This window comes from Pipra filicauda, unplaced genomic scaffold (genome assembly GCF_003945595.2).
Source record: "Pipra filicauda isolate LSUMZ 115617 unplaced genomic scaffold, ASM394559v2 scaffold26_size5592650_pilon, whole genome shotgun sequence".
Lineage (NCBI taxonomy): Eukaryota > Metazoa > Chordata > Aves > Passeriformes > Pipridae > Pipra > Pipra filicauda.
In genome coordinates, this window is record NW_024104387.1 from 2090081 (window position 1) to 2105214 (window position 15134).

At 35.5% G+C, this 15134-nt stretch overlaps 1 protein-coding gene across 2 annotated transcripts in view; it reads left to right on the plus strand.

The window, feature by feature from the left end:
• SOX6 (SRY-box transcription factor 6) overlaps nucleotides 1-15134 on the plus strand; it is a 239648-nt gene that overhangs the window by 17874 nt on the left and 206640 nt on the right. For both annotated transcript variants that reach the window (XM_027737189.2, XM_027737190.2), the window contains exon 3: nucleotides 11745-11955. In XM_027737189.2, the coding sequence (XP_027592990.1) occupies nucleotides 11745-11955 (211 nt within the window). The remainder of the gene's footprint in view (nucleotides 1-11744; nucleotides 11956-15134) is intronic.

Consider the following 15134-nt stretch of genomic DNA (forward strand, 5'->3'; position numbering starts at 1 on the left):
GTAACGTCAGACCTGTAATGACTTATACTGCAAGTATCATATCACCAGCCAATTTGATGTTCCAGTGGGGAGAAGATAAAACAACCCAAAGATTTCTGTAAATTCATATTGCTGAGCTGAAAAGATTATACGTGTGTTTCTGACTGTAACTTAATATAAAAATATCTGGATGTATGGGGTATTTTTGCTGATTGTAGCCCTACTAGAAAATAAAATCTCTTTTAGGCTAAAACCATATCTATTTGCTGCAGTAAGCTGTAGGGAAGAGGTCAAAGTTGTACTATGATAACAGTGAAAGTGTCATGCTTTCACCCATGGATAGTGAGTATCAGGCAAGAGATACAGTCAAATTTTTAGATTGCATCCAAAACTTGTCTCTCTTAGGGCAAAAGACTGAGAGAGAATGAGTGGGGAAACCCCAAAATACTTAATTTTGCTAGATTTAATAGTAACTGAATTGTTGTATCCCAATAATATGTTAGTTAGACAGTGTGTACATACACTGAATGAGGGCATCCACATCTTTTTGCTCTACCGTTTTTTAGAAGTGAGAGACTGTTACAGGGAACAACTGCAGCAATTCAAGTCTAAAGGATGGGTGTTATTTCCCTGTGACTGATGGAAACCCGGCACATATACATATACAAATACAATTAACTACCTCCAAACCTGTGCTATATTTCCCTATATGTTTTGTAACATCATTCAGAGACCCCTTGGATTTAGAAATTAATTGTATCTCATTGGATTTTATCTCAAATGGCAGCATCAAAATATATTTCATAATTATGTCAAGTCTCTGTCTTATGTTGACTTCTAGCCAAAAGAGCAAAAGACTTGCCACCACTGTGGCTGCATGTACGTCTCAGCAGTACTGTGAGCAGATTTATAGATGCAGCAGAAAAATTGAAGATCTCTTAATACCACATGTATTTGTTCCTTTCAAAATTTAAATAATTTTAAATCACCAAGTATCAACTTCAACTTCATATAGCTTTAGCAAAGTTCCTGGCATCAGAAACACAGAAATAGGTGGTATCCTGAAGGTCTCAATGTTTCAGTGCTTGCTGTCTCTACCTAAAGCAGGCACAATCCTGTTGCTCCCCCCTGCCCCTTGTTATTAACTTTTCACGTTGAAGAGTCTTCCCTTTAAGGAAAATAAACTCAGGTGTTTAGGGAAGATCATTGGAAAATGTTTACACATGCTAAACACTGTGAATTTGTTGTTATATAAATTCATGGCTTCAAATTCTCAAAAGTTATAGATACAATTACATGCTTTGAAATTTTATTTTTACTTCCTTTACAGGCTGAATATGAACATATAAAATGCATCAAATATAAATGCCCTAAACTCTGGCAATTTTGTATCTGCTAAATTGCTCATGCAGCTGTTATTTACATGTACAAATCTGAGTTTTGTGATCATCGAAAGCAATTCTACTGTGCTTGTGATATTATTTCTGCATGCCAGGTAGTGCATCAGAATTTTTTATCTAACTAAAGAGATAAATACCTTCATATATAATTGCATAGATATAAAGTTTTGACTGAAATTAAAGAGTGTGAAAAAGCAGATGGTATGATATTTTTCCATAAAATAAACTTTAGTGAGAAATATATTACAGAAAAGATAGATTTTTTTTTTTTTTTGAGCATGTTGTTTTGATTCAGAAAGCATTCAGGTATGTACTTAACTTGACTTTATTAGGACTACTGGCAACTTTAATGTTAAGCACATGTCTAAAGGTTTGAAATATCAAGGACTTAGTTTTACTAGCTTTAGCATAAAAAGATGTTTACATTTCACATTAAAAATAATAAAACAATTCCCTAAAATTGTGCAGAATAGTGTGCTTAATGGAAGTGGTGAAATACAAAATTGAATTTATTTGAGGAAGAATCAAATAATTGTTCCTGTTGGCATACTTCTTATATTTGTTTCATTTTCATTTTGACATTGTATAACATTTTTTTTCCAAATGCATGGTCTATTTTAAACCTTTCCCTACATTCTACGGTGAACTGTGTTTTAAATAGAATTAATCATCACCTGAGTTCTTCACAAAAGATTTGCTTTTTTTGTCCATCTAAACTTTTAGTCATTTCTCCTCTTTTAACATTTCCTATTTTTTATGAAGCAATTTCTGAAAACTTTTTAATTCACTTCTGTATATTGACATGAATTTTTCCAAAAGTATAAGCATTAACACATTCTAAATTGTTAATTTTTTTTTTTCCTTGGGCAAGAAGGAATCAGGTATGCATGCTGATTAACACACTCCAGTCATTAACATGTGATTATGTGGGCTGCATATTGAGCACCTGCCAAAAGATAAAATCCAGCACTTTACTACATCTGTGCAAGGACTTTTTGCATTTCTTTTGTACTTTGACAGCTCAAGAAAAAACAGACTTTGATATCTTTGTTCAGCATAATAAAACTGTGTACATAAAATATCTTCATGGAGGAAGGAAAGATACTACATATATTTATTTTAGTCTTTGAGGCCATGAAAAATCCAGGGACTGAGACTTACACAGCACCAAGTGTAATATGAATCTTCTAATGCACTGTATCACTGACATTCATACACAGTTTACAACATTCCTGCATGTTTATAAGGATTATCTGTTCTGGGATGCAGCCAATGTTATTGTAATTCACAGCAATTTTATGTGATACCTTTATGTCCCATAAATGTCTTGTTTTTATTTCAATCTTCCAAATGTTTCATCAGTGTTTACCTTAAAGAAATACAAGTACTCTATGCAGCAGGCTGGTTTCCTGCATGCATTCCTCTGCAAATGCTAAAAGGGAAACATAAAGCATGTAATATACACCATGTAACTATATATAGAGAAGGATTTTCATGCGCATTCAATATTGCTAAAATATAAAGACAAATTTCATTTCTATATTTACAATAGATCTAGTTATAAGCTGGACAATTAAAATGACCTGATAGAGGGAAGTTGGATATATACAAAGCGGTCTGGAATATCCAACCCACACAATCCTTGTTTTATTTGGCAGCTTCTGACAAGCATGCATCACAAAATATGTACCTTTATTTACCCAAAAGGTAAACAGGGCTAATCATCTGAGACTGATCACAATGCTTCTTCAGTTTCAGTTTAGATGAAAATGTAAGTCTAAATACTCATTTTGTAAATGGCTGTCCATTACTTTTTCCTTAATAAGAGCATTTAACCAAAGTGCAGGGCATAAAGTCTCAGTATTGTGATTTATTACCAAACTTAAACACTGGGAGTTAGGACATATGGTATTTGGATAATTAAGGAAATCCTTAGCATCTAACTCTTACAAAAACACACATGAGTTTATGCATATCATTTGTGGGTGAGTTGATTGCCATATAGAAATGATTTGTCATTGTATTTAAGAATTCGGAGGTGATTTTTCTATTGTGGAACGGAGCTAAATGCCTGTCAAAGCTTTCCAAAGTGTTGCTTATTTGTAAAGTAGGGTTTAAATCACATAGCTGAAAAATTGTAACCTTCTGAAATCTCTGTACCCAATGCTGGTTTACCTGGATTGATCTGGTTTGCTCCAACAACTGAGTATGAAGGGATTGTTGCAATTAAGTGGTCATACTTTACATGAAGCAAAAAGTCCCGCCCTTTTCCTTCCAAACAGATATTTAGTTTTGCAGTGACCTATTCATAAGACCATACTTGTATCACATATGCCTGATTATTATGACATCTTATTTTTAAACCTTTTATCTAAACTAATTTTCCTTTTTTTTTTAATTTTTTTTTTTTAATTCTCAATTTATTATATTATTTCTTGGCTTAGAGCTAGTGCTTACTGTTGTATTGTTTCTTGAGGTTTTTCGATGTATCTAAAAGATGAAATACAAGCCTTTTAAAGATTGTATTCAGCCTGTACTTTGGCAGTGAAATCAGTATAAGTTTTATCAGAGTAAATGCTGAGTTAAAGACTTGAGGCTTTATTCCATTACTTGCCATTTGCCCTCCCACTAGCATAATTTGCTGAGACTTAGCAAATGATATTCTCTCAATAGCTCATAGCAGTCATTCTCAAGCCTTGGATTTAAATAAATCTTTCTTAATAAAACTTTTGTGTTTTTTTCTTAATCGGATGAGAATTGGAAATGATCACTTAGATTTGTAATTTCTTTTAATTCTGTTTAATTAAATTCCTCAAAATGGGAAACCATATTTAATGTAGTGATTGGAAATGATTTTGTAAACATTTGCTTTCATTATATGTTAACTCCAGACTAGTTCCAAGTGCCAGCATGCCTCTAGTACTTGGAATCAAAACCACTCTGGATATCCAACTTTCCTGGGGTGTTTACATGTGTCCCATTCAATGCAGAGACAGATAAATATCCTTTTATAACAGAAAAGCCTCATCCACATGGAAATAAGCAATTCAGCTAACACATTTTATGTTAGTAATATTTGCTTTCTACTTCTTGGCCATTCATCCTGTGATTTCAGTTGAACTCCTACAGAAACAGTTTTCTCTCTGGCTATTAAGTGGGATTGCAGTCATCAACTCTCAATCAAAGTTGATCACAGTTATTCTTAAATTGCTAACTAACACTGTGACCCCGATTTTGTACAGCCCACAGTTTCATTTTCTGAGGTTTCCTCTTTTTCTCACCTTCAGAGAGCTTCTCTCTTTGAAACAGGATCTCTCCTCCCTACATGAAACATAAATGCTGCCATTTAAATCTGCAGCCTTGTGCACTCCCCCCGTTTAAGACTCCTGACCAGAGAATCCAGCTCACCAGAATGTTGGTCTGTCCTTAACCCTTATGAGGATACCAAAGAGAGATTTGTCCCACACCAGGTCTCCATGCATGGTTCTGATGTCCCCAAACTGAGATGCTGCTTCTCAGCCTCCAAATACAGACCCCCATGTTTTGTACTTGGGCCGTGTGGAGGAAGGAGCAAGAATATCAAATCTTGCTTTTAACCTGCAATCTTTTGCCAACAGAACTGTAATTTTGTGCCTGCTCACTCTATTTTGGAAGTGAAAAGACTTCATAAAAGGTGACACAAGTTGGCTCATGATTCAGCTTGCAGGTATTGCTATAAATACTAGCTTCCCAATATGAAAAATACTGGGTAAACTATCAGTACCTTTATTTACATCCAATACTACTCCCTCATTTATTCTGTTAAAACCAAGAGAATCAGTGATGGGAAATGCACTGCTTAAACTTAGAATCTAAATATGTAAGAAAATATCTTTTTACACTAACAAGAAAATTAAGATTATTTTTTCAATCTCTTTTCAGCAGAAACATCTGAGAAAGTATAAGGAATTCCCTTTCTTTGTACAGAAAATATTAGTTCTCTTTTTGAAGAATTTAACCAATGTAACTTGTGAAATTTAGCGAATATACATGCTAAAATATCATTTTCTCAGAGTAAGAGGCTTACTGAACAATTTATACATCTTATTTAATGTAGCAGTTTTAAAAGAATAATTGTGGCGTGTGAAGAAAATACCATGTTTGTAGTCACGGAGAGTCCTGTCTTTATTTATACCAAGCTGATGCTTGTAATTATTCAGAATTGTTCCTGCTGTTAGCAAAGCTATTCTTGAGTCATTCACAGCAGCTCTAAAAGGAGTAGTCAACAGGCCACTCCTTGTTTACACCAGGCAGCCTGGAAAGATAAGACTTTGGACACTGTTGTTGGACCACCTATAATCAAAGAAAATTTGGAATTGGTTAAAGTATACTGTCCTCTAACATGCAAAAGGCCAAGGATAAACCTAGGAAAGCTTTTACCATAGTGTGCTGTAAATCTTAATGTTGTTTTCCCACTAACAGATGAGTAGGAAGGTAGGTAAAGGATTTAGGGGCAAGTAAAAGTATGATTTTATGCATGGACTATCTGTCCCTGAGTGAGTCATGCATAGTATTTTAGTGTCCAAGCCTTGCTAATTTCTGGTTTTCTGTCTTTTGTGCATTTATTTATTTTGCTCAATTTTGTTCACTTTGAAACTTAATCCTTAAATTTTAGTGTCTGTATATAGGTATTTAAACTGTTATAATAAGAACATTTTGTCAAAACACTAACCACAGTGAGTGGAATGATCAGTAATAAAATTTGGTCTGTGCTAATAGGCTGGCAAGAAAATGTACAGAGGAAAAATGCCATTTATTTACCTTGATATGAAAACCCAGCATTTCAAAAATAAATTCAATTTTGTCCCTGCTGAATAGTAACTAGCTGAAATAGTGGTCAAGAGTTTCTCTCTTCAGTTGTTGAGGAGTAAGATTTTCTTATTTAGTCATCTCTGCAAATAAATACCTTCTTCAAATTAAAGCATTTTTATATCTGACACGGTAAGGCAAACAAGAAAGCTTAAGATGCAAAATCATCATATTTTTCTCTAAGCAGTCAGATTTGTGCCTGTTTCTGTATAATAAGCTGTCTTCAAATTTTATTGTTTGCCAACTGTTAGAGGGCTAGTCTGGAAATGCCTCCATTGTGGTGAACAAAAATCCCTGTACCATACCCTTGTGCATTCTGGTACAGGCATAAATAGTTGTTCTACAGTTATCCAGTAGTGTAAGTGGATATCCCACTAGTGTGTAAGTGGGAGGATAGTTTTGTAAATCCAGCAAAGGTGTGTAGGGATTCTGAGCAATCTTCACATGGATCAAACTGAGAAGAAACCCACATTGCTCTATTATTTGTAGTAAGCAATATGTTTAGCTAACACCATTAGGAACAAATTACAGGCATAGCAGTCCACTCTTTCTGGAAGTAAAAGATGCTTCAGATGGACATAATATTTTGATGCTGACACTTTATTAATGTTGATGATTGTTCTATTTCTTGACTGAAAATTTAATTAATCCTAATATAGTCAAGATTAAAAATGTGTAGGGTTTACTGTGACCAAATTTCACCAGTCTTTGATGAAGAGGCATGCTCTGTGTTAATTCTTTTGTCCATAGACTAAATGTTTGTTTTTCACCTGTTTATAAGATATTTTCCATTTTTTTTTCTCCCTCCTTACATCGAAATCACGGACATTGATAAGAATAACACACCTTGAATTGTGCGCCTTCAAAGGGAATGTCATGTGTTGAAGACATTACTTCAAGTTTAGACTTAAAAGATCATATTTACAGAAATATGTGAACTTTAAACCTGAGATTTCAGGGATGTGTCAGTTGTCTAGTGTATCTGGATGAATTTGGGCACCGGAGTGTGTCCAAATAAGTGAAGTGGACATTTGTATCAGTCATGTTCTCTTGTTCATTTTCTTATCAAGTTTTACCAGTTATGCTGAAAAAAGTTGGCATGCATGGGGAATTTTCATCAGTGCTGATGAATTTGATGGTTTGGATTTTGCAAATTGGAATAATTTGAGCTGATCTTGGCTAGGCGCTTTCCTTGCCTTTATCTCTTCTTCCGTGCTCTTGGAAAAAACATGAAAAAGACCATTAACAGTATCCTTTCTTTTCACTCTTTGGGTCAAACAAACTGTGACTTCCTTGTTCTGTAAAAGGTGGCTTCATAAAGTTTGTTAGGGATAGGATATCTTTCTTCAGTGACATCTATATTCAAAATGACCAGGTTCTCCTTTCCCAACCATGAATTCATCAACTTGTTCTATTATAGGAAGTTTGGTGGTTGTTTTTAATCTGAACTCTAGATTTTCTAGTGAGATTACTTAATACACTAGAGCAAGAAGTCCAACAAAACACTTGTGGAGGTGATGATACCTCTTATCTCAAACAACATATACGATCCAAGTAGTCTATTTTCAGAGGATACCTGGACCATTAGGATGTATTAAGAGGGTCTCTCCATGCTGCTTATGAACGTCAGTGCAAATACATTTTTGGTAGCCAGGCCTGCATCTGGTGTATGTGATAGTTGCAGTTTTGGTCATGCAATGGGGTGAGGTGCTGGGACGTAAGCGTGACATGCCACAACAATTGGTCTGCAAAAGTTTATAAGGTGCACCATGAAAATTAAAATAATTTGTAAATTTGCTGCAACATTTATTTGATTTTCAACAAACAGAATGCTGCAGTAGCAACAGCAGATACAATTGAGTCAACTTTCTAAGGAAAAAAATGAATACTTCCTTTGCCCCCTTGTGTTTTGATCTGTCTAGTTTGCCATGAATGTGAGGTCAATATAACCTGTCTATATGGTTGTAATGAAAAGAAAGTTGCCAACAATAGATACGTAGCAGTAAAAAATATCTATTCTGAATGTGTAGCAATAAAATTCCTTCTGAAGCCTTTTAAATATTTCATTTTAGCTACATTTTATTTGTAGGTTATTCACGGACTAATCCAGAATCAAAGAAGACATAAGAATTTGTTTTGTTTCTTGTAGATAATTGTACATGCATCTGATGTAGATTTTTCTAGCTGAGTTCTGCTATTATTATATAAGATATTTACACTGGACTAGTCTACAGTTTTCCCATTTGCCTATTTAGCCCCTTGAATTCCTTTCAGTTTGTGCAGTTCTTCTGCTGGATCCTCAATCATGCTTTTTAATAGTTTCTCATTTTAGAAAAAGATGGGGCTCAGAAAGTCATCCATACTGGGTTTCTTATATTGGCAGTTCAGATAATGCACTGCAAATATATTAGCCATTCGGTGACCCCAATACTACAGCTGTAGGGCTAAACAGAACCAGAAATATTAGGAATGCATTTTATTCTTTTATTTTTGTTCTACATTTTAAATACCCACAAAACTGACAGTATAAAAGAATCTATTAATTGGACAAATCCTCATTCTTGCAAAGGCTGTCATTCTGCCTCCATTCCATAAATCTGTATCATTTGCATGGAGTTTAAACTTGTCTCATCTTCATTATGGATATTGCAGTCTCTTGGGCAAGAAAAAGAAGGATGAATTTGCTGCCTAATGGAGGCAGGACTTGGAGAGTCTTTCATTAGCAGCAAAAGAACATTGTGCTGGACCACATATCCAGCATCCAGACGAGAGACAGGATAGGTTATCAGGAGGAAGAACATTCAGTTATTTCCACTTGCTCCACAGATTAGCCCTTTCTGGGCTAAACAATAGATTTAGTGTTTCTTGCTGAGAACATGAAAACCCCTGCATTGAACCTGATGGATGTATTTTATGTGCTGTAAAAGGATGTTCTCTCTCGAGAACAGATTCTTTTAAAAGTACTAATTGCTCTTATACTGTTGTCTTCAAAGGTGAAAATGCCGTGCTAAAAAGTATTAATTTTTCATTGAGGAAAGTTATAGAAATTCCAGATCTAAATTTGAAAAATATTAGAAGATGCTTTTTTATCACCTCTGTGATAAGACCAAGTTTTAAGAAAAATGCAAAGTAGTTTTCAGAAACAATTAAATATATGAAAGCTTTCCATTTTAAAGATGACCTCGCCTTGAATATTGTGCACAGTTTTGGTCACCACAATATAAGAAAGGGATTAAGCTGTTAGAGAGTGTCCAAAGGAGGGCCATAAGGATGGTGAAGGGCACTGAGGGGAAGCCGTGTGAGGAGCAGCTGAGGGCACTTGGTCTGTTCAGCCTGGCAAAGAGGAGACTGAGCAGAGACCTCATTGCAGTTCCTCCTGAGGAAGAGGAGGGGCAGACGCTGGTCTCATCTCTGTGGTGACCAGTGATAGAACCTGAGATAATGTCCTGAAGTTGTTTCAGGGGAGGTTTAGGTTGGATATTAGAAAGAGGTTCTTCATCCAGAGGGTGGTTGGGCACTGGAACAGGCTCCCCAGGGAAGTGGTCACAGCACCAAGTCTGACAGAGTTCAAGAAGCATTTGGATGATACTCTCAGAAACGTGGTGTGACTCTTGGTGATGGTCCTGTGCAAGGCCAGGAGTTGGAGGCTCGATGATCATTGTGGGTCCCTTCCAACTCAGAATATTCTGTGATTCTGTAAAAAAATTTATCTCTGTACCTGGTCTAGGATATTGTTGTCCTTTGTGATATTAGATTCTTTAATGAATGCAAATGGGTGGAATGAAAAATTCTCTAATGTTTCATAGATAAAAAAGCAAAGGTAAAGTTTCTGGTCCATGTCACCTCTCTTTCTGTTTGTGCTTACAAAACCTCTGTCACTCCTATTGTGTTGACAGGGTGCTGCTACTACTGGGGTGTAGGGTCTTCTAGTTCCCTGTCTTAGTTAATAAATACTTTTGCAACATCACTGGCAAATGCTGCTTCCTTCTCCAACGACTGTAAGTGTTGTGCTGATCACCTACTGCTGTGCTTGATGACAATGTGTCACCACCACCTTCTACACAGTCTGCAGCCCTGAGTTACTGTGCTTGCTCCTTGTTGGTGTTGCTCCTTCTGTTACATTGCACAACTACTTGATCTGTTCCAGACTGAAGCAAAAATTTATATCCGATGTCGTTGCTGATGGTTAATGCTTTCTAGCCTTTCTTCAGACCCTGTTTCAGCTAGGGCATTTCCCAACACAAGTTTCTTCAGTAGGTGGATATTTTCAGCTCATAAAGTAGTATATATTCTCCATATATTTATGGGGAACACTGTGCATTGGAAGAATGATTTTTGACAACACTATTAATTCGTCTCTTAATTTTTAAATGAATTGCTACTATTATTACTCCTTAATTTTAAAGAAAATGTTTCACAGAATCTAATATACACACTGACATTTCTAGGCTTACCATAAATGAAAAAAAATCATTAGTTCTTTAGCCCAAATGTTTAGCAATCCTAGCCTGGCATTATTAAAAATTAAAATAGAAGAGTAATTTTGGAAAGGAAAGTGTGTAAGAAATTTTTGTGGTTGAGTTTTAGAGAGCAAATTAAAGAATGTGTTCTCTTTTTAGCTGAAATTGTGAAAACAGAGATGCAGTGAATGTTGCATCTGTTGCTGGGAGAATGGGAAGTCTGAGCCAGAGAAGTTCAGGAAGGCTTGACTGTTGGGTGACAACACAACACTGAGAAGAATTGGCATTACTCATTGCTTTTTGGTGCCTTTTTTGTTTTTTCTTCTTGTTTCTCAAATATGCACTATCTATTGACAAGGGAGATTAATCCTTTTTACTTCTATGCTTTTGACTGTATAACACCTCTGACACACGTAGTCTCAGTACCTATGTATTGGCATACATGACTTGTTCTGTCATAAACTCATTTCCTTGCTCATTCTTGTCTATGTTGGCCTTCCTTTTGTATATTAGAAGCATTTTAACCTTCATCCTTAAAAAAAGAGAAAGGTTTCATTTAAAGAGGAGTGAATGAGCATGGGAAGACACATATCATCCTTATTTAACTGTGAAGTAGATTCTTGTTCCTCAGTCTTTGTTGGCCTAACTCTTTCTCTAGTTTTAAAGTGATGTTGTTTTCCATTAGCTGAGGGTTTATCCAGGAATAATTTGTACTTGTCTGTACTTTCTCTCTTAGTGCTACATGTATCATCCTTATGTAAGGAACTAAAAAAACCTGTAAAATCTTAACACGTTAATTGTTAAAAAGTGTTGAAGTGGCTGTTCCTGACAAGGAAAATCCCTGATTCAGTAAGATGGCATGAAGTATGATAGAAGCATAGGGAGAACTGAGCTTAAGGACAAAAGAGCCCTTGTGAAGCACTGAAACCAAGAAATTCAAATCATAACGCTCATTTTAGGAACTTAAGGTTACTAATAAATAATGCTTTCAGCTTTTACCTGTCTGAGATCCTTCTGCCATAAGAGAATATTTTCACACTCTTTTGTTTCTTTGCAGGAGTCAGAGAGTAATAAGTTATGTTCCCTATATTCCTTCCGAAATACCTCTACCTCACCAAACAAGCCCGACGAAGGAGGTCGTGACCGCAGTGAGTTAATGACCAGTGTTAATTTTGGAACACCGGAACGCCGCAAAGGAAGCTTAGCAGATGTGGTGGACACACTGAAGCAGAAGAAACTAGAAGAAATGACCAGGACTGAGCAAGAAGGTATGTGTTGGAAAAGACTGATGCAGTTTCCCTACCCTAAAATCCTATAATTTTTATAGCATAAAGGATGTCTTGGGTATCAAGAACCATAAAATTGCATGATTGGCAAAGGCTAGGATAAAGTTATTCACAGGTTTCCATGGCAGTGGTAGTTTGAGGTCCTTTGGGGATTTTAGACAAATACACCGGTTTTTAAAAGTTTTTAAAGTGTCTTGGTTGTGAGTCAAAGCAAGAATGTTGGATTAGGTGAAAACTCAGCCCTTACTTGAAAGGTTATGATGAATTCTCAACAGGTTGTAGAGTTGTTAGGAGTATTCTTCAGTGCTATTTGTTCTTCTCATTTTAAAAGATAAATGTTTATTTTGAACAATAAGAATGAATAAAACACGAGCTGTTTTTTTTTGCCTTAGAAATTCTCATCTTTCATCACCCTAATGACCCAGTGTCTGTAATTAGGAGAATGGGAAACACTTTAAAGTCTAAAACTACATAGTTCTGACCTATGTAGCTAGAATTGTGCAGTCTGCTCAGATATTGTTACAAGTACTAAAACGGAGAGAAAAATGAGGAAAAATCTTTGAGTGCTGAGATAGTTTATGTATTCAGTCCTCATTCAGATACTTTCATTGACTTTGCTAAGATTTTGGCCATGGCAGGAGCCAAGTAGAATTGGAGAGTGAGTTTATCAGGGTATCTGTGCACATGGTCAGGGCCCATCATGAAACTTTCTCTACATATCAAGTAGAATGAAGTCTTGCTTGGTTCTGCAGTAATACCTTCTAGTCTATGTGCTCATACATGAGTTTGAATCAGTGAAGTTGTGAGAGTAGGAGGCTCTGAAATAGATAAACATGTGGATTCTCTTAGTTATTTTAACAGTGTTGCTTTGTGGCATTAAAAATAACCCAGGAAGATTATTTGTAATGTAGCAGAGCCACAAGGCAGTAGAACTTTGTGATTCATTTTTTTTTTTTTTTGAAATATGAAGGAGTTCAGAATTATTTTGACTTCTCAATTTCATGGTATGGTCACAGTGCACTTCAAACAGTGCACTTTAGGTTAGGTTCCCTTGACTCCACGTATCAATGTAGATTTCAATTAAAATTGAAGCTGATACAATAATATGCTTAAATATGGGCTAAAATCATGTAGGGATGGAAGTAGGCTTTCATATTTCTTGGCATAATTGTTAAATGCCAGTACATAGATAAATGTGTTCTATAGGTATCCTTTCTGAAGCTGGTGAAACATCTCTAAAGAGAGAATGTCCCAGATTCTTTGCTACCATCTGTCTGTTTTCAGCTGTAAAGATCACTCTTTCAAAAATTTCTTAGATTTGGTAGTTAGACTTAGAAAACTATTTTAAATATTACTTTAGCAGAATTGTTTTTTACAGTCAGTAGCAGTCGTTCAACACTCCATGCTAATCAAAGGTCTTGGCTCCTACTTTGCTGTGGGAGTATAAAAGTTGCTGTTGATTATATTGACACCACTATTCCAGGAGTATACTGAATGGTGTGCTAATAAAAATGTGCATCAAAAAGTTTAAACACAGTATCTTACTGTATGGATTCAAGCATTTGATGGCTTATTTTTGTATGAATTCTCTAGAATTTTCAACGTTTCCTCTGCATTAGTACACATTAGTTGTTTTAAGAGAGGTATGTGCACAGCAGAGAGATCCCTCTCACTGAGTTGCAGCCTTCTGTGCTATATTTTCTCATCAGTTGTGAAATGAAGGTAATTTCTGATCTATAAAGTAATCTTGCCTTTTATGGACTACATTATACTGGAAAACTATTCTAAAGTCTGCCTGTAAGTTCAAAGGTATTTGACTGTATCTTCATGTTTAGATTAGATATTCTTCACTGTGAGGGTGGTGAGGCACTAGAACAGGCTGTCCACAGAAGCTATGGATGCCCCATCCCTGGAAGTGTTCAAGGCCAGGTTGCATGGAGTTCTGAGAACTCTGGTCTAGTGAAAAGTGCTTCTGCCTATGGCAGTGGAGTCAGAATTAGATGATTTTCAAGGTCCCTTCCAACCCAAGCCATTCTATGAAGTTATGTTAAGAGCTTAACTATGTTAAGTTCTTCTCAGTTCATCCAGCATTTTCTGTAGAAAAAAAGGTTACTTACATTTAGCAGAAAATAATGAATATTTGACTGATATTATATAAACTAACACAGAAAAATCATTAATAGAAAGATTGGAAATTCTTCAGGATGTTACACTTAGAAAGTTCAACGTGTAGATCAGGAATACCAAAATTCTTATAGCAGATTTGAATACCTATTTCAGAGGTTTCTCTGAATTAAAAAGAAGTAAATTCTCCATACTTGTTTAACTAAAATAAAATAATATTTTAAAAATTTTATGACTCTGAACTTGTTTTAACTCTGTGCAGAGTCAGTTGGAGAAATGAGAGCTGAAATTATGAAATTGTTTTGCCATCTGATAGTGTCTTTTAAACAACCTAATTAATAGCCTGGTCACACATATACTACATATGACGCTGTTTAACACCTACATTTTAAAATATGTTTCTGTGCAGTTTTTTTCTTAAAATGGTACACAACCAATGCAGCTGAGGAGCTCTTAGTGTACTAAGTTCTGATCTGTCACAAAATTCCTTACCCGAATGAAAAAACACCTGCTGATTTTTTAGCAAATAGAGAGCACAATATATATTGCTTTAATGAATGGAATGGGGAAAAGATGTGTATTTCCATTGTATACTATTGTGTGGGGCTTTAAGTCTTGCATGACTCCTTTAAAAAAATTTCATAATTCATGTGAGCCTCTTCTGTAGAGATGACCTCCATGACCATTGATGTAGCTGTGGAATTTGGGCTAATGTACAGTCATATGTCAAAGTAATTGTAGAGTTAGAAGTGGAGTAAAGAACTCGAGCATTCCAGTCGTCAGATCTAACCCCCATGCGAGTACAGCAAAAAGTCTCTTTTAGTATTATTATATAGTCACTTTCTGGTTCATCTTCAGGATCTGAATTTGAGTAATATGACTTGCTGGGGTTAAATACTTAAATATTTTGTGGTATACATTCAGATATTAGGTGTCTGTTATGCTTGTATATACTACTTGTGGTCTCCACTGTACCTCATAACATTGAAAAAGAAATATATTCAGAGAGTTTATCATGTCTAAATAGATATATTTAA